The following is a 19,359-nucleotide window of genomic DNA, read 5'->3' as shown; positions in this document are numbered from 1 at the left end:
AGTGCTCTCAAATCATTTGACAATGGTTTTAAAAAGTGTTATTGATAGCGTCATGTGTCAATGTACCGGTAATAGCTCGACGGATCTCCCGCGCCGCCTCCTCCCGCATCTCAATAGAGGCCTGCTCGCTGTACCAGGCCGCGTGAGGGGTGCAGATCAGGTTGGGGGCGTCTTTAAGAGGACCTTGGCTGAAACTGACACACACATGCAGCTGAATGAGTTTGATGCTCCCGTTGAGTGAAAATGATTTCAGTCAGAAGGACATTTTACATGGTGACAAATGAATTTTCCAGCTCTTTGTGATTACTGGATAAGGGAAAAAAATCATTTTATTTAGGTTGCACTTACAATTTGATTCAGGGTTATTTCCATTAACTACAACACTGTTGTTAATTGAAATAAAGCTAAAATATTTAAATACACCACCAGCTTGGTTGTTTTAGCAATGTTTTAATGACCATCCATATTTATTTTTCAGTCTCTTTATTACAATACAAACAGAAAATACAGGAAATATGTACACAAAATGTAAAATATAAAAAATAAATTCTGAACAAAATTGTTTCTTTAAGCAAAAAATCTGTATTTAGTGTGTCATATATATATATATATATATGTGTGTGTGTGTGTGTATATATGTGTGTGTGTAAAAATAAACTAATTGAAAATTAGAAAACTGAAATATGTTTAAGTTGAAGCACCAAAATTACTGACTGGAAATGTTAGAACTAAAACCAAAATAAATTAAACCTAAATAGTAATATTAAAAAAATCCTAAAACAAACAAACAAACAAACAAAAAAACTAATAAAAATGACAAAAAGCATGTAAAAAAACTACTAAAAATTAAACTGAAATTACAATGAAAACTGAAAAAGATAGTAAAAGTTATTTAATAAGTTATATTATAATAATAAGAACTATAAGTAAGCAATAAGGTATTAGAGGCTGTGCTGTATCGTGAATAAGACACGGCTGAAGGGCGTTGTTAGGCACGACACAAAGCACTAGCCTTGAGTACCTTATTGCTTTTATAAAACGGTAACCACACATTACAAATATTAAAACCAAAAATATATATTAATGCAACATTCATGAAGTAAACTTTAACTAAAAGCCTTCCTTCCACCGGAAAAAATAGTCCCTGGCCGTGAACAGCAACAGAAGTTACATTATTACACCATTAGATGGCGGCAAAGACTGTCTTTATGAGTGTGTCAGACAGTAGCGAAGACTTTTACATTGAAAAGACTGAATTGTTGTGAACACGGAACAAGACGCAACTGACAAATGTTTTAACTAGAGCTGTCAGTCACGGGAAAACCCCTTAACTGTTAAAAGGACAAGATAATACATCGGTCGTTTAAATGTCATTTAAATGTTCATATTATTATGAACATAGGACTGATCTGAAGGAAAATGCTAAATCTGAATGCAAGTAATAAACTCGCTCACTCAATCAATCTTTTTCTTACAATACTCTCTTCATAATACAGTAAGCTTCAATGAACAATATCAATTGAGAACAAACAGTTTACATTGCTAAGAGTGGTTGCTAAGGGTGTTGTGTACACTCAAAAAAATGAATTGTTGGATTTACTTAAAAAATAAGTGTCAAGTGGTTCCACGCAACAATATTGAGTAATTTGTACAAAAAACTATTTAGTTGAATGAACAAAAGAAATTCTTTGAGTAAATACACATCCTTTGAATGTCACTGTTACATAACATTTATATGTGCTAAATAATTGTTTACTAAATAATGTTATGTTTATTACGTAAGGTGAACACATTTTTTTTTTTTTGAATAATCATTTAAATAAAAAGAATACAACATATCAGAATGCAGCCCCTCACCCCAAACTGCACTCAAAAAAATAACTAATTAAACAAACTCAATTGAATTGAGAGCAGGAATTTCATCCTATAAGCATCCGTATATGAGTGCGCACAGCCTAAACACAGACGACACTCTTCTGCATGATGGTAACCACAAAATTCAAAAACATTACAGAAACTACTCTAAATGTCCAATATAACTGAACATTAAACACTAACATAAACTAACAACATCTTTCCCTTTACTGAAAAACACATAAAATAACACTTTAATCCCTAAATTTACTCTCCTAATGCAGTCCTTTGCAAAGCATGCTGGGAACTACGGATCCACTGCACAGTTAGTTATGTCAACAATAATGTGTGCGTTTCACACAGCAATGTTAAGTTGACTGAACAAACACTTACTAAGTAAAGCTGACAATACTCAATTTTAGTAGAAACAACGCAGTTAAATTACATTCATGTAGTTACATGAGTTTTTTAAGTAATGTGAACAAGGGAGGTTTGAGTGAAACTAACAACAGTGAAAGTTCATTTTTTTGAGTGTAGTGATACACAGAACCGTTGGGTGAAGCGGTCATAGCCATGTTTTATCTTGAATAAAACACAGCTATTGACCAAATTAGAATCAAGGACAGGAACTAACCATTTTTTAGTAGTATATAAATAATACTAAAATAACACTAGATTTCACAATTGGTATGAAAGCAATTTGACCTCATTTACAAAAGTGTTCCAAATCTAGTTGTCTAATAGACATGGCATTGTATACTACGAATATTGTTTGATTAATTGCTTTTGCTCCTATTTTGTAAGTCACTTTGGATAAAAGTGTTTCTTAAATGCGTAAATGTAAATGTAAAAGTGAACCACTAACAATGCCGTATAAATTCCAGCATTTCTCATTGCTACTTGTCTCCTTAGAAACTGCCTTCGGGAAGCAGCTCGCATTCTTTACATCTCTTGTAATGCCTTTGTAGCAAACAGATTCATGTATCTGTGTGGTTTGGAGCTAAATAATACAATGCAAAAAATACCTGCAGAGTCCAGGGGTGGAATAGGAATGGGGTTTGAATCAAGCAATCGAACCAAAGGTCAAAACAACACAATCCTTCAACATAAAATGTTGTTGTTCACCTGAAGGGCTCTGTTTCATGGACGTCCAGGGCGGCTCCCCGTATTCTCCCCTCTTTCAGAGCCTGGGCCAGAGCTTTCTCATCCACCAGACCACCACGTGCAGTGTTCACTAGGAAGGCGCCTTGACGCATCTGCAGTCAACACAGAACAGTTATCTTACACGAATGTGGCAACAGCGCACATGTGCTCTCGTGTTTGTGAATAGCTGTGGGCGGCACCTGTTTGATGGTGAAGTCGTTGATGAGATGGTGGTTGTGCTCATTGAGGCTGCAGTGTAAGGTGACGCAGTCGCTGTGGAAGAGCAGGTCCTGTAGGGTGTTGACTCTCTGCAGCCCCAGGGCTCGCTCCATCCCGTCAGACAGGTACGGGTCGTAGAAGATCACGTTGAAACCGAATGCTTTGGCCCTCAGCGCCACCGCCTGTCCAACACGACCTGAGAGCAACCATGAATGAAGGAGCCTTCAGTTTTTTTTTTATTACTTTATAATGCCTGACAAAACAGGCTCCATTAAAATGGTGTGTAGTTGTGCTGCTTTCCTACAGTCCACACAGTATGCCAAAAAAAAAGTGTTTAAAAGGTACCAGGCTGATATTATGAGCTAAAGTAAAGTAGTTTTGAATGTTAATTTCCTTTATTCTTAATTTCCAGCAAAAGTGTGTTTAATTGATTCAAATGTGTTTAATTGATTTCATTAATGTAGTTATATCATACCTGTGTTATTTCCACCTTCTTTGAAAAAAGATAAAATACATAAATAACTATACAGCAATATTTTAAAGCAATATACAGTAAAATATTATATCTGTGAAATATTATTACAATTTAAAATAATTGTTTTCTATTGGAATTTAATTTTTTTCCTGTGATGCAAAGCTGAATTACTCCAGTCTTCAGTGTCACGTGATCCTTCAGAATTCATTCAATCATGCTGCTAAGAAAAACATTTATTATTATTATTATTATTAATGTTGACAATTTTAATATTTTACTGCTTATTATTTTTATGGAAACCTTGATCATTTTTTTCAGGATTCTTTGATAAATAGAAAGTTCAAAAGAAAAGCATGTATTTGAAATAGAATCTTTTGTAACATTGTAAATACTGTCATCTTTGATCAATTTAATGGGTCCTGAACGTATTATTATAAAAAAATTAAAAAAAATTAATGATACTAAACTTTTGAACAATAGCATGTGTGTGTATATATATATATATATTCCACATTATTAAGCAAGTCACAGTTCTCATGCAATATGGGGATAAAGAAAGATCACCATTTCCTGCTTTTCATCTTTAGAAAGTTCTTTCTTTCTCCCCATATTACATGAGAACTGTGACTAATAATGTGGAACAACCACTTTAAGTAGGTTTTCCGTTTACCTAAGATCTGGTAAACTACTTAAACCTGTCTGAGACTGATACAGTCCAGTTATCTAAAAAGATACGAGAAATAAAACAAACACTTTCTTTGAAAAACTAAAATCTGAATGTTTATTGTACTAAAATCCTACTGATATCTCACTTGCATAATAATTTGGAACACAGAGGGCCCTATCACACACCTGGCGCAATGCGAGGTGTGCTCAGGCGCATTGTTGGCGTGTTGCTATTTTGAGGTAACTGAAAACGACTGTGTCATTGACCAACAAAAATCTGGTCTAAAGTCAATGGCGCAGTATTATTTTTTTTTTGTTATTTAAAGGGTGCGTTAGTAATATGCGCCTATAGGTGGGTGTGCAATGTGCGTACACTCACAGGGATGCGCAGCAGCACACAAAAGGATTCCTCTCTGGAGAAGCGTTCAGTCTTTCCAAGTGCAACTGGCTTTTAAAGGGATTTGGAGATGAGACTCTGATTGGTTTATTGCACGTTACGCCCAAAACACAAACATGAATCAATAAGGGACTAGGTACAATCCTTTTAGACCATGCGCTTAGATCGTTAAAATAGGACCCAGATTGTGTTTGTGTGTGTAAAATTTTCTAAAATAAACATTTAATGAAAAATTATAAATTGCTAAAAATAAATTTTCTGAACACAACTGGCTCTGACTAGACGCGTTTGATTGTGATCAGTCATAAGTATCAATTTACATTCATAACTGGCCTTACAATCGTTAAGTGTGTGCGTGGCTTTACCGTTCGTTCCTCTGTTATCTTTATAGCTACTGGTGGCGCCTTCATCAGAATTTTGAATTTTCTTTGTCTGCACCAGTCTATTCAGATTTACCCACCCCTACACTGCACATAAAAACAAAACACACCACCGCTGGTTTCTTTATATCTCCTTCAGAAGATCTCTTCCTGTTTCAGTGGGCGTTTCTTGGCCAGAATACACAGCAAAGTGGATCAGACTTCATGCCGAGAGTCAAAGGTCTGGCTATGCGAGACAACACACCTAGGCCAATGATCCCCAGCGTCTCTCCTCTGATCCGGGCCGCCCCAGACGCGACCTCTCGGATTTGTTCCACACTTTGGACCCGCGTGCCCTCCCGGAGAGCCTGGTGCAGCCAGGTGGTGCGTCGGTACAGGTTCAGGATGTGACACATGGTGGAATCTGACGTCTCCTCTACTGAAGCTGCTGGCATGTTGCAGACTGCTATACCTGCAGATGTGGAAGGGTTACGGTCAGACTCTTCATACAGCAAACACACACACACATTGTTGTGCATAGTGTGCAATGTAATGGAAAATCTTCTTAACCATTACCTAAGTCTCCAGCAGACTTTATGTCGATATTATCAAAGCCGCTCCCAATGCGTACAATTATACGAAGTGCTTTGAACTTTTCCAGGTCCTCTCTCATCAGGGTGATGGTGTGGTACATGAGAGCACCCACTGCTTCATTTAACACCTAAGAGAATACACAGAAAATACAGTCAGTCTATGCACAGCAGATACACACAAGTACAACAGCTCTGAAACTGATGGGCAAAAAGTCAAAATGATTTTTCCTAATTAAGAGAAAGTACAGTGTGTAATAATCCTTACTCACAATTACAGGGGTTGGCAACCATTTTGTCATGAAATTAAGTGACTCCCCCACAATGTATAAATACATATAACAGTATTTTAAACATTCATAATGGCTTCACGGAAAGATTAACACGTTTTACAGTTGAATATCAAACATTACTTGATCAATCACAAACTTACTTATTTGATTAGTAACATATAAATAGTGTAGAACCTTAAGGCCTGGTTTCACTGACAGGGCTTAGGTTAAGCCAGGTGTAGGCCTTAGTTTAATTAGAACATTTAAGGGTGCAGTAGGTAATCTGGGAAATGCTAACATTTGCCTGCTAGCATTGAAAGCATACGATCCCACCCTCCCTGCAAATCTCCATCTAAAGCCACAACTCCTCCAAAACACTGAACACACACACACACACAGCTGCTCTTGGCAAAGCTTCACAAGAGAAGGAGGTAAAAATAACAAAACAATATAATAATAATAATAATAATAATAATAATAATGAACGCTTGTACCTGACTGCTGCAGATTCATTTCGGTATTGATACGGTTGAGTCTGAGGACGTAAACAGCTCCGGTTAGAACGTCAAGGGTTGCCATCTCTTAATTATGGTAATTATTGTGTGAATGCAGCAGAAGCGCATTGTTTTTATTTGGTAGGAACTGTAAAAGGTGTCTGTTGTTTGTTTGTGGTGCTCCGTGACTGACATCTGTCTACATAAACTCTGTATAGCATGAAATGCGTTGATGATATATGATGTCTGCATGAACAGGGTGTGCAAGGTTGACGGTAGCCATTGACTTTCATAGTATTTTTTTCCTACTATGGAAGTCAATGGCTACCGTCAACTGTTTGATTACCAACATTCTTCAAAATAACTTATTTTGTGTTTAACAGAAGAAAGAAACTCATACAGGTTTGGAACAACATGAGGGTGAGTATATGATGACAAAATTTAAATTTTTGGGTGAACTATCCCTTTAACTTGTGTGATACATGTACTGTCTTGATGTGTGTCGTGCTTTCAGCAGCTTGTGATGCACAGCAGCCACGCTAATGGTTTGTCAGAGCTCTATGCTTTCATTGACTTGCACAGTTTGATTCTGACACTTTAATAGTATATAGCTCATAACTTAATAAAACAAGCTGTGTTACTATGAGGAATGATTACCTCGAAATGTAGATCTGTATGCAGGTGTGAGGTACTTCATCTGAATGAAATACATGCACCCCTCTCGCTTTTGCTCGCATGCCAGCAATTACCCCTCCGTGCCATAGACTGCCGACCCCCTGCGCTATTTTGTATTTATCAAGAACAATACTTTAATATTTTTGAATGCTCACAATGCAAGTTATTTGAAACTTGAATTAAACTGGCTCCAGTCTGCAACGCCGTGCATATTAATACTCATTATTAACATGCACAGCATTGCAGGCTTGAGCCAATTTCACCCTGGCCAAGAAGATTAAGCTATGAAATGAAATTAATTTCAAACTCCAGGTTCTACACCTTCATCTGGGTAGACATTAAACCAGATAAATTGAGGTCATTACAAAAAAAATCAAAAGAACTGGTTTAAAAACTGGCTGCATTGATATGGCTTTAATCCCAGTCTTACAGAATCACACTCAGACATGAAGATTATTCAACTGCCATTTAAAGATTTAATCACACATAAAACCCCAAAAATTTAAAGAATTATATTATATTATATTATATTATATTATATTATATTATATTATATTATATTATATTATATTATATTATATTACAGTGCACAGCATAAATGAGTACACTCCCTCTGAAAAAATACAAAATATGTATTTTCTTTATGATGATCACTAATACAATTCATGGAAAGATGGCAAAACTAAAACATATACATAATAAAAACTGAGAAAAATATGTCATTAATAGCCATAAAATAATTAGCCAATTTTGTTTAAATTAAGGATTGCAGAAATGAGTACACCCTAGATTGAATTCAACAAATGTATAATATTCTACCACTTAGTATGCCCTCCATAATTTTGAATATACTGCTCTGACCCTTCTTGGCACGGAGTGTACAAGTTCATGACAAATTGTCACATCTGTCCTGTTTAACTCCTGGATGATGAGCTCCTTAAATGCCCTGATCTTTAATGGGGAGTGTTGCTCAACTCTTCTCTACAGAATCCCCCACATGCACTCAAGAGTTTTAAGATTGGATGAAACATGTCCACAGAAGGTTTTTCACCTTGGGAGAATGCATATCCTCATTGTCATGTTGAAAAAATGCCCAACAATGCAGGAAATGAGGAAAGGGTAACATCTTCTGTTTCAAGTTTGTGTATTAAATTACACAGTGGTGTGGGAATTCATGACAGCATTGATAAAGCACAACTCCCTCACACCTTCAGCACTCATACATCTTTATAAGAGCTTTACTACCACTGAACTTTACTGTGGGAACCAGGCACTTCTCATTGTACTCCTCCTCTAGCAACACCATAACATTTTGGATGCTGTTAGATCCAAAATGATTGATTTGATCTCATGAGACCAGAGTATTGATTCCCAGAATCTATATTTTGTAAATATGGGCTTTGGAAATGGCTAACTGGCTTTGGCTACAGTAGGTAGTTCCAGTGAGAACAACAACCATGCATGTAATTTCTGCAGGCTGCATCTAACTCCGAGATAAGCAGTCACTCTTTTCATAGCTTTTGCTGGCTCTGAGACACTCGCTTGGTATTTCTCCTGCTCTCTGTCTAGCAAAAAAATCCCTCATCACTAAATGAAAGCTTAAAACGAAGGCCTGATTATTTCAGGGGCCTTGGTCACAAGTCAATTGTTTTTGAATTTCTGTGTTACTTTTGCTATATTTTCACACTTAAAACAATGATTTGGTAATCCTCTTGTACCAATGTCCTCTTTTGTGCTAAGAAATACGTCTCCTGACAGTTCTCTCCCAAGAGGTTCCATTGTTGTCAGCATTAAGTCTGAGAATGATTCAGTGGTCTATACAACACTTTTAATTGTCAAGAAATTACTTCTCTTTAAATGTTTTGGTTCAACATTCAAAATTTGTATTTTGTTTTATTTAGTAACTTTTAAAAGGGTGTACTCATTTTTGCTACACAACATTTTATCACCTTGATAAGAAAATCTTAATTTCCTGAATAATTTTGACATGTTCCTTTGGTAATTGATTAAGCAGACTTGCTGGAACATTATATCTCTAAAGAACCCTAACATGTCTTATAAGTAATTGAGTAATTGCTGACTTTCAGAAGTTTCAGAGGGGGTTGTACCTATTTATGCTGTGCACTGTATATTATATTATATTATATTATATTATATTATATTATATTATATTATATTATATTATATTATATTATATTATATTATATTATATTATATTATATATTATATTATATTTGAGGCATTTTTATTTGAACACTTCAGAAACAACAATATTTTATTTGAATTGTAGTATTTATTATTAGTGGTATTTATTGTGCTGAATTTAAATCATGCTTATTTTAATCAATAGAAAATAAATAAAATCAGGTGTGTACCATTGCAAAAATTCTACCAAGATGTAAAAATACTTTACAATGAATAAATAAAATGGAAGATGCATAAAATGTGGTTATGAGGTTATAATAATGATATTTTTTATATATATATGGTAATGAGAATGTGAGGATGTTTCATTGTCAGGAGTTAATTTGCACTTCAGCGATCATGTTTTTACATTGTGAATCAGATTAGAAAAACCCGAGGTAGACTCTTTAGAGGACAGTATTATGATATACACTATACGCCTGCAACGTTTCACTGTTAATATGACTCAACAAGATGAGTCGTTTTCTGCTGATGACCAAAAACAAGAGCTTCACTGTACAACTTCACTAACAAAGGGTTATGATGATTTATCAGTTTACTTGAAAACACTTGACATAATCTAATAAACCATCAAGTTCTGGAGTAGCACCCAACATAAGCAGATTTACCACATCATAACTCTGGTAGATGATGAAAAACATCATTTGGTTTGACACCCTTCAAGAAAAATCACTGCAATAAGCAATCAGTGTTTTTTATGAGCTACAACAGAATGAGATTTTTACAGCCTTTTTTTTTTTAGTTTTAGTAGACAGTTTTCATGTCACTTTATCATCTGCTAATAATTTCTCTCCCAGACAGACAATTGATTTTCCATCTTATCAGAAGCTTGTTTCTCTGTGTAAGGAGACTGTACAGTTTCTGTCCATTCAGCAGCGTCCGATTAAATAAGTTAAATAAGGAGGCTCTTTGTAGGTTTGTGGGAAGGGGCAGAAAGGGAGTGCCATCTGTCTGTGCCGGCCTGGGGAGTGTTCTTTGAGAATCAACCTGGCAGCCACCCAGAACCACACAAAACATGCCAAAAGCAATCGGCAGTTCAGCAGAAAAAATATGCGGGCCCTGGCTACATTAAATGTCTGAATGAGCATAAACGCATTCAGAGGGAGTAAATATTTATATGACTTAGAATTAAGTGAATTGTGTTGAGAGGGAATGATTTATGGCTGGTCTTTCGTGCGTAGCCAGGTGAATGAATGGAGCGAATGAGTTTAATTTAGGTTCATGGGTAATGTGAAAGAGAAAACCGTCACTTAATAATACTGACAGTGGTAAATCAGGTTTTCTTCTGTGTACGAACACATTATCAAATGGTGCACTTGCTCTTGTTCCAACCAGTAGTATTCGATATTTTTCAGCATTTATTAATCTAAGTTAATGTCGATTTCTACATGATTTAACATTTCAAGTTGAATATTTTAAAATTAATTTATGTCTTACGACATATGTACAATATAAATATACAATATATTCTAAATATAAACAATAATGTACTAGTGTACACTAGTTTGGGGTGGGTAAGATTTTTTAATATTTTGGAAGAAGTGGCTGCAATTATTTGATAAAAATAAAGTAAAAACAGTAATATTGTGAAATATTTTTACAATTCAAATTAACTCTTTCGATTTTAGTATATTTTAAAATGTAATTTATTCCTGTGATTCAAAGCTGAATTTTCAGCATCATTACTCCAGTCTTCAGTGTCACATGATCCTTCAGAAATCATTCTGATATGATGATTTGGTGCTTTACTATCAGTTGAAAACCGCTGTGCTGCTTCATATTGTGGAAACATGATACTTGTTTTTCAGGATTCTTTGATGAATTGAAAGTTAAAAAAATAAACAGAGTATATTCAAAAATAAAAATCTTTTGTAACATTAAAAATGTATTCACTGTAAATTTGGATCAATTTAATGCATCCTTGCAGAATAAACGTATATTAAAAAAACGTACTGACCACAAACTTTTAAATGGTAGTGTAAGTAGAATTAACATTCCCTATAAATAAATGCTGTAAAAATTGTTGTTCATTGTTAGTTCATGATTGAACCTTATTTTAAAATACTACCAAATTTAATTTATGGTGCATATTTCTTTCAGACACATGACACTGACTGGAGTCAGATAATGTCCGCCATTCATGATGACTGACAAAGAGCAATGTGTTCTTTCACAATGAAACATCATAACATGACAGATCTAGTTATAACAAATGCTAAAGAAAATGATTGATCAATGACTGAGCAAGAGAGAATGAGAATGAAATAAATAAATCACATGAAGTACAGCTGGTAGGATGGCTGTGAGATTTCATCACGTTACCCAGTGAATTCATCTAATGAATCATTCTACTCATTTCTGGCAAAAACGCTCACAGCCTCATAAATATTACCCCATTGTGCAATCTACTTTTTTAGCCTGTGAGATGAAGTGATTTTTCCATGTAACAAAGCCAAAGAGGCTCCATCATGTCGAGCCAGTGGGATCTATGATGAATTGCAGAACCATACTCAAGCATATATTACATGATATATTAATCTGTATGAACCAGTGATGAAAAAATACCACTCCACACAGATGTAATAAATCCACATGAACAGCATTCACAATGCGTTTTACTTCTGTGACGTGAAATATTCCTCAGTGAAATAGTGGGAATTAATGGCCAGGAAGTAGTTTTTTCCATTTGGATTTGATTGGCTGTGATATTGTTGGTTTATGTTATATTTCTCTGCCCATTATTTCAGAAGTGGAGAAAGTTACTTTGTGAAGCAAGCTGCTTTGTTTTGTACAGCGTTCTGCATGAGATACGGACAAAAATATTGTGGCCACGAATAATAGGGTTAATTCTGTCTTTAATTTACTTATCCTCATGTCGTTCTAAACCCGTAAGACATTCATTCATCTTCGGAACACAAATGAATATCTTTTTAATGAAATCTGAGGGCCTTCTGTCCCTCCACTGACAGCCTACGCAACTACCACTTTCAAGCCCCAGAAAGGTAGTAAAGACAACTTTAAAGTACTCCATGTGACTCCAATGGTTTAACCTGATTGATACACGGTCCGAACCACTGATTCGAAACAAAAGATTCATAAAGTTTTGAAAGTGTTTTGAAATCGCCCATCACTAGATATTGTTGAATAAAGTCATTATTTTGTTTTTTTGGCACACAAAAAATATTCTTGTTGCTTGATAACATTAAGGGTGAACCATGAACTGTTTTAAATATGTCTTTAGTACCTTTCTGGGCATCTGAAAGTGTTATTACGATAAGTGTAAAAATATCGTAATTTGTGTTCCAAAGATGAACGAAGGTCTTGCGGGTGTGGAACGACATGAGGGTGAGTAATAAATGACAGAGTTTTCATTTTTGGGTGAACTAACCCTTTAAGCCTTGCAATTTAAGAAAACGTGATTTGAAACCGCTCACGCACAATAATAAAGCTGCTGCCGTCCTTGCCATTCATGTTAATAATCAAACAGTCTCTCGTTGCTCTTAACTAAATCACTTTTGTAAAGATTAGTTTTGTACACCATTTTTGTACATTTAATTACTTTATACAATTTATTTTGTATTTCTATTTCTAGTGCTTGAAGTTTAGTGCTCGAGTGTTGATGGTCAGCGACTATTCAGTACAGCTACATATGTTTTGCATTAAAAGAGGAATAGAAGATCTCCCCAAAATGCAGAAAACTTGACTTTATAAAGAGAATCCCGTCTTACCTACTTAATTAGGATGTAGGAAGGAATGACACAAATACTTGCTGAATAATATTCCTGATCATTTCTGTTTCAGACTACTCATTTTGTTCATTTAGGAGTTGCAGTGTTTCCATTTGGTTTTTGACCTCAGTCACATATTGGACAATGTTTAATTACACCTTATGGGTTGTAATTATGTTCAGTTTACATTAAGTCTTGTAGGCTTTTTAATAAGCCATAGTATCCTAATATGGATATATATTGTTTTTAAAGGCCTATTAAAATATGTTCTCTGTAAAATTAATATTTGTTGCGCTTTGAATTTTGTATTAATTAATCCAAGAGCAAAATTGAACATAGTGCTACCATACCATAGTAAGTGAGATTAAGTGCTACTTGTTCAGTTACCTTCTCGTGGATCTCCTGGGTGGACTGGGCATCACAGAAGGCCACGGTGGCCACGTCCTTCAGGATGGGCATCTCCACCGTACAGTCCCGCCCATCCAGCAGTGCCACCAGAGGACGAGGGTGCATGGGCCCATTCATTATGGGAGGCCTGATGCCTGTAGAGAGAAATAAATCACATATGTTACATGTCTTGAGCTTGTGTTCAGGTGTGTTTAATTTTATCTGCACAGGCAAAGGGAATTTACTGTTCTAGTATCAATCTTTCCAAAAGATTTGGCTCAAGGATTAACACAAATATTGAATGCCAAGTTTCAGATTCTAAAAATAAAGTGACTCATTAACACAGAAAAAGACAACACTGTGTATTAGCAGTCGGCTGATTCCTGCCTTTATTGCTCAATATTAAAAATGATTTTCATGTTTTGCAGTTTTCCATTACAGTAATACGGAGATTGTAGAGGTTTTATATCCACTTGTAAAAGACACATCAAAAGAACTAATGAAAAGATCAAGAACTTTCTTACATATAACTATTCATTACTGGTGGTCAGTGACATTTTTTCCAATGAAATGGTTATATGATAACAGAATTAACTAGACTGTGATAAATATATAATCAACCAGATGCTTGATATCAAACCCTTTATTAGAGCACTGACTGATGACATCATGATGAAATACACAAGTGCTCATGTGAAATCAGCTTTGAGGAAAAACAATGAATGATCTTAAAGTAACTGCAGCTGATGTAACACAGATGATGATGTGTAATAATAATTTTATCCCAGTACCTCAAACTGTGCTTTCATGCTCCTCACATTTACTCATCTAAGACTACCAACATTTTCAGTCCTAAATTATCATTTTACTGTGATAACCCAAAATATGCTGGCCATGCTGGTAGATTTTGAGCCAAATATAAAAGCCACTCCAAAAGTGCTTATCAGCGGTCGGGTGCCCACTCCCATGAATGACTCAATCAAGTCGGTTTTCCTGCACTCTCATACACACTTATATATTTGTATGTATGTTTTTTAATATTTTGGAATAATATAATCAATGACAATTAAATCAATCATTTAATATTAAACCATTGTTTTTTGTTCAATTACAGCATTCTCACTGCTTCATGGGAATGCAGTTCATTCACTCATAAAAAACTTTAAGTACACACTCTTGTCTTTGTATCTGATTTTCGCATATTTTTGCTTTAAGTAAATGTTTGTAATGTTGATTTATCTCAGAGCTGGTTGGTTGGGTCAAATCCCTATGGAGAAAATAAATGGGAAAAACACTTCTAGACCCAAGGCTGCTGAAAAGGTGGGCTGTCACTGTTGCGCTGTATTGACATTGGCGATAAGCCTGCTGCTTGGCTAAGTAGCAGAACTTCTGTCAGTGAAAAAATATCTACCAACAGAACAACAGTCAATGGATAATCAATTTATATATGCATAACACCATTCAAAATGTTGGGGTTGGTCTCTCCTATGCTCACCAAGACCATTTGTCATAAAAAAATATAGTAATATTGTGAAATATTACTACAAATTAAAATAACCGTTTTCTATTGTAATATATTTTAAAATGTCATTTAATCCTGTGATGCAAAGATGAAATTTCAGCATCATTACTACAGTCTTTAGTGTCACATGATCCATTCTAATATGCTGACTTGCTGCTCAAGAGACATTTCTTATTGTTATCAATGTTGAAAACAGTTGAAACAGCATTTATTTTAAATAATAATTATTTGTAATATTATTAATGTCCTTTCTGTCACTTTCGACTGATTTAATGTGTCCTTGCTGAATGAAAGACTTAGGCCTGGTTTTAAAGACAGGGCTTAGATTAAGCCAGGATTAGGCCTTAGTTCAATAGGACATTTAAGTAGCTTTTATAAACGTGCCTTAGAAAAACACATTACTGGTGTGCAACTTGAAACAAAACAATGACACTGATATATTTTAAGATATGTCAGTACAAGCCGCTTTCAGTTAAAACAGCTCAAACACACATTTTAGTCTGAGACTAGGCTTAACCCTTGTCTGTGAAACCAGGGGTTCATTTCTTTCAAAACTCTTAATGACCCCCATCTTTTGAACATAAGTGTATTTGAGAAGCTAACATTTAAATATTTCAAATGCAAATTTGTTAATGATATAGTGTCAAAAGTACAATATGCACACCTGTGACCTCTCCCAGTTTTACCATGTATAGCCTGGCAAGTGCAGACATGGTGTAATCATGCCCAAAAGACACAGACACACCCACCTTTATCAGCCCCACCCACTCCTGCTCTCAGGATAGTCTTTCACACTCTTACACACACACACACACAATACACACGTTTATGCACAAACAAGACCTCTTTTACCTCTGTGAAAAGATTCCTCGCGTTCACGCATCCGTTCCCTCACAGAACCAGCTGTTTTCTCCATTTGTAATGAAGGTGAACTTTTACAACCATAAATTATGTGTTAGTGACATCTAAACTATCTCAGCAGGATCCGGTTATCTTGTAACACAGCCTCTGTTATCTCCTTTTTCTGATTAGGACAAACTGCCAACAATGTGCGATAGATGCTTCCAAGCACACATAAAAGCCCACAGCTCTAGGATCAAATGCTACAATCGAGAAAAGCATGAAATATTTCGCTCATAAGAACAATCTTTGACTCTCTCCGTCTTTGCATGTAAAATCACAGCTAGGTAAATCAAGAATCCTGCGTTGGAAAAAAAAAAACACATGGTAGTTTCTCGCACCACACCGTTCTGTCAAAATCCCTCGGCGCTCTGTTCATATTGCCCTGCCCCGAGGGTGAGCTAGATCTGTTTGAATTAGCTAGCTCATAGCAACAAGAACCAACAGGGTCAGTCGCACATGGCGTCTAAAGACCTCAACTGCCCACGGGCGATAATTCAAGCTGACATCTCCCCCTTTGTTGTCTTGTGGTGAAAATGAAAGCCAATTTCAAATCCCAACCTCTCGTTCACCGTGTGAAAAGAACAAAACCTGTTTTTTAATGGCACTGTTTTGCTTGTCACAGAGTGAGCTGGGGTGAATCTTGTTTTTTTTTTTGTAATTTGTGGAAAGCCAATGTATTGTTCTCATCCAAGATTTCCTGGAAATGTGCACTTGGGAATTTTCAAAAAAGTGGAAAGGGAGTCACTTGAAAATTGTAATAATTTTATCTGTATTTAACTTTCATTAGCCAACATTCTTAATCAATCAACCTAAAAATATGAGCCAAAAAAGTATTTGTACTGTGAGATCAGGAATATTGGGACAGAATTGTTTGTTCTAAGATTAAATAGTTGCCCATTAGCTGTACGTAAAAGAATGGCACAACTATTTCCATGAAATCCTGAAAAAAACTATTCTTCCTAAGGCTAAGTATTGCTGTTTTTGGACTCTTCTAGAATGAGAATTTCCTTCGAAGAGAGCAAAATTAGGAAGTAAGTCAAGGCCGGAACTGGAAGCCACATTTCCACTGCACAATGTGCGGGAGGGCCATAGGAGAGAGAGTCATGTCCTTGCCAACCCCTCAAATTTTCCAGAGGGGATAGTGTGTTTTTTTTATCTTTCGAGCTCGGAAAGATTAATGCAGTTAATAAAGCGAGCCATCAGAGGTCCGTAGCCCCGGCTCTCGGATGAATATTGTCTTCGCACGGGAAACAGAAAGCAGAAAGCAACCAATTGTACGTGGATGAATGGCTGAGATGAAAGATAATAGGAAAGAGGGAAAAGCGGAGCAGAGAGGAGGGGAGGAGGAAAGGAAGAGGGGGAGGGGAAGCCAGAATACTGTACGACAGCCGAACGAACGCTCAAATATTGGCACAGATATCCGTACAACACTTTCACGTGTGGCCCCATGCAGAAGGAAAGGTAAACGTTTACCTATAGGCAAGCCTTTGTTCAGCAAATGTGAGCTTCCCATCTCTTAGGATCCGCCTGAAAAATGAGCGTGTCTCCTCAGCAAGGCATTCACCAAAATCCTCAGCATATGGCGGCTACTTCAATTTTCTTATTCCTTCTTTTCTGTGAGTAGCTAGCTTAAACACACGCGCGCACGCGCTCCCACCCCTCCTTGTCTTTCTCTTTCTCTCCAACTCCCTCTCTCCCCCCCGCTCCCTCACTTTCTATTTCGACTCTCTCACTCGGACAAACACGCATGCACACACAGAATGCAAGTGTCACTGCATTTATGGGAGTGGGAGAGCGAGAGTGAGAGAGAGAAACGAGTGTGTGAGGTGGCTACAAGAAACACTGAAGAGGAATGGGGTGGAGCCTGTTCTCTCACAAAATTGATCTTTTGTTTCCTGAGAGGGGCAAAAGAAAAAAAGATGAATGGAAAATTGCAAAAGAAAAACAACATCAAGGGAAGGAGATTTGACTGTGTATTTTCTATTATTAAAAATGTTATTGTTTATGAATGTATTTTAGAATGTAAAAAATAAAAAATAAAAAATAAAAATTCAAAAATTGATATGTAACATAAAAATAGGGATTTTTTTTTGGTCACTTCTAACTATAGATGAATACTTATACTGAGTGAAAGTTAATTAAACGCCTCTGACAGTGATGGTTCTGGGTTATTTAGCTCTCAGAAAACCAATTACTGAATCCTACAGTCCTGAAGGGCAGCTCTGAGACATCTCCAAAAATAAGTAAGTACGAACAGGGTCACGTTTAGCCTCTCACACAGGACACGCTCTCATTTTAAAAACAGTGTAAAAACAGCAGAATAGAGTGGTGCAGGTACACTGTAAAAAAATATTGATTTGTTATTAATTAAAACATTTTTCTTTTGTCAAATCAACTTCAATAATTAATGTGGTTCAGATAACATAATATTTTAAAATTCTGTTGATTTAGCCAATCGCCTTCATTGTATAAACTCAATTTTTTTATTTCAATGAACTCAAAATTTTAAGGCAACCAGCAAAGTTACTTTTTTTAAGTTAACAATTTTTTTTTTTTTTTTTACAATGTATGATGTCAGAACACGGAACACTAATTCGCCGCTGGTTTAGGGGTGGGCGATACGACCAAATTCTTATTTCACGATATGAGACATTTTATTTCACGATAACGATACATATCACAATATACTTATGTGGCGAGCAGGGCGGGCGAGAGCCGTGAGGGAACGGCGCGAGGCCGGTGACGCGAGAGATAATGAGCTCCACCTGTGAGGAGCACCGGCCTTGAGTAAAAGGAGGAGCGACGACAGTGAAGGACGAGAGAGGACCAGGCCTGGACTTTATTTTATGTTTTATTATGTTTGTGTGGCCGGCAGACGTCCGCGAGGGTTATTACTTTCGTTTTGTATTTGTTTATTTTGAATTAAAGTTATGTTTAACGTTCGCCATTTCCCGCCTCCTTCTTCCTTATCTATGAACTTTGTTACAAGTTCATTTGTGTTATTTTTGTCTCTTTTTTTTTTTTTTTTTTAAAAGAAGAAAAAAGAAGCAAATTGCAAACAATAGCACAAATACAATATAACAAAAATATGAATTAAACAAATGAAGTTTTTCCAGGTACAATAATCAAATGTAAAAATAAAATATTCTTCATAAAATATTATTTAAATATAAATTTATTCTTATTAAAGCTAAACAAAGTAGGGTGCCCATAACGTGTATAGCTCAACTAACGCGATCATTATAAAGGTGCTCATATTTGACAATCGGAATATCAGATATTTTTTATAGTTAACAAATTTGTGAATATTTTGAATAAAAAAGGAAAACTGAAATAAAATTAGATCATCAGTCATACAGCGCTGCGTTGTGTGACATGACAAGCGATGACGCGTCACCATGGAAACAATAAAGTGATACGTTCTAAATAACGTTCGGCAGAATATTTTAAATTTACGTGCGAAAGGGTTA

The 19,359-nt window shown here is 35.8% G+C and overlaps 1 protein-coding gene across 4 annotated transcripts in view; it reads right to left on the bottom strand.

Moving 5' to 3' along the window:
• The window catches only part of LOC125258923 (C-terminal binding protein 1), a 34,210-nt gene that overhangs the window by 3,819 nt on the left and 11,032 nt on the right, over nt 1-19,359 (bottom strand). For 2 of the 4 annotated variants that reach the window (XM_048176157.1, XM_048176158.1), the window contains exons 2-7: nt 13,465-13,619; nt 5,690-5,834; nt 5,379-5,585; nt 3,198-3,412; nt 2,980-3,110; nt 67-194 (exon numbers count right to left, since the gene is read on the bottom strand). In XM_048176157.1, the coding sequence (XP_048032114.1) occupies nt 67-194; nt 2,980-3,110; nt 3,198-3,412; nt 5,379-5,585; nt 5,690-5,834; nt 13,465-13,619 (981 nt within the window). Of the gene's footprint in view, nt 1-66; nt 195-2,979; nt 3,111-3,197; nt 3,413-5,378; nt 5,586-5,689; nt 5,835-13,464; nt 13,620-15,838; nt 16,383-17,362; nt 17,709-19,359 lie in introns of those variants that run through there. The other 2 variants (XM_048176156.1, XM_048176154.1) reach the window with 2 other exon arrangements.

Source organism: Megalobrama amblycephala, linkage group LG23, assembly GCF_018812025.1.
Source record: "Megalobrama amblycephala isolate DHTTF-2021 linkage group LG23, ASM1881202v1, whole genome shotgun sequence".
NCBI classification, from domain to species: domain Eukaryota; kingdom Metazoa; phylum Chordata; class Actinopteri; order Cypriniformes; family Xenocyprididae; genus Megalobrama; species Megalobrama amblycephala.
The sequence above is the reverse complement of the archived record's forward strand: the minus strand, read 5'-3'. Positions and strand labels throughout refer to the sequence as shown.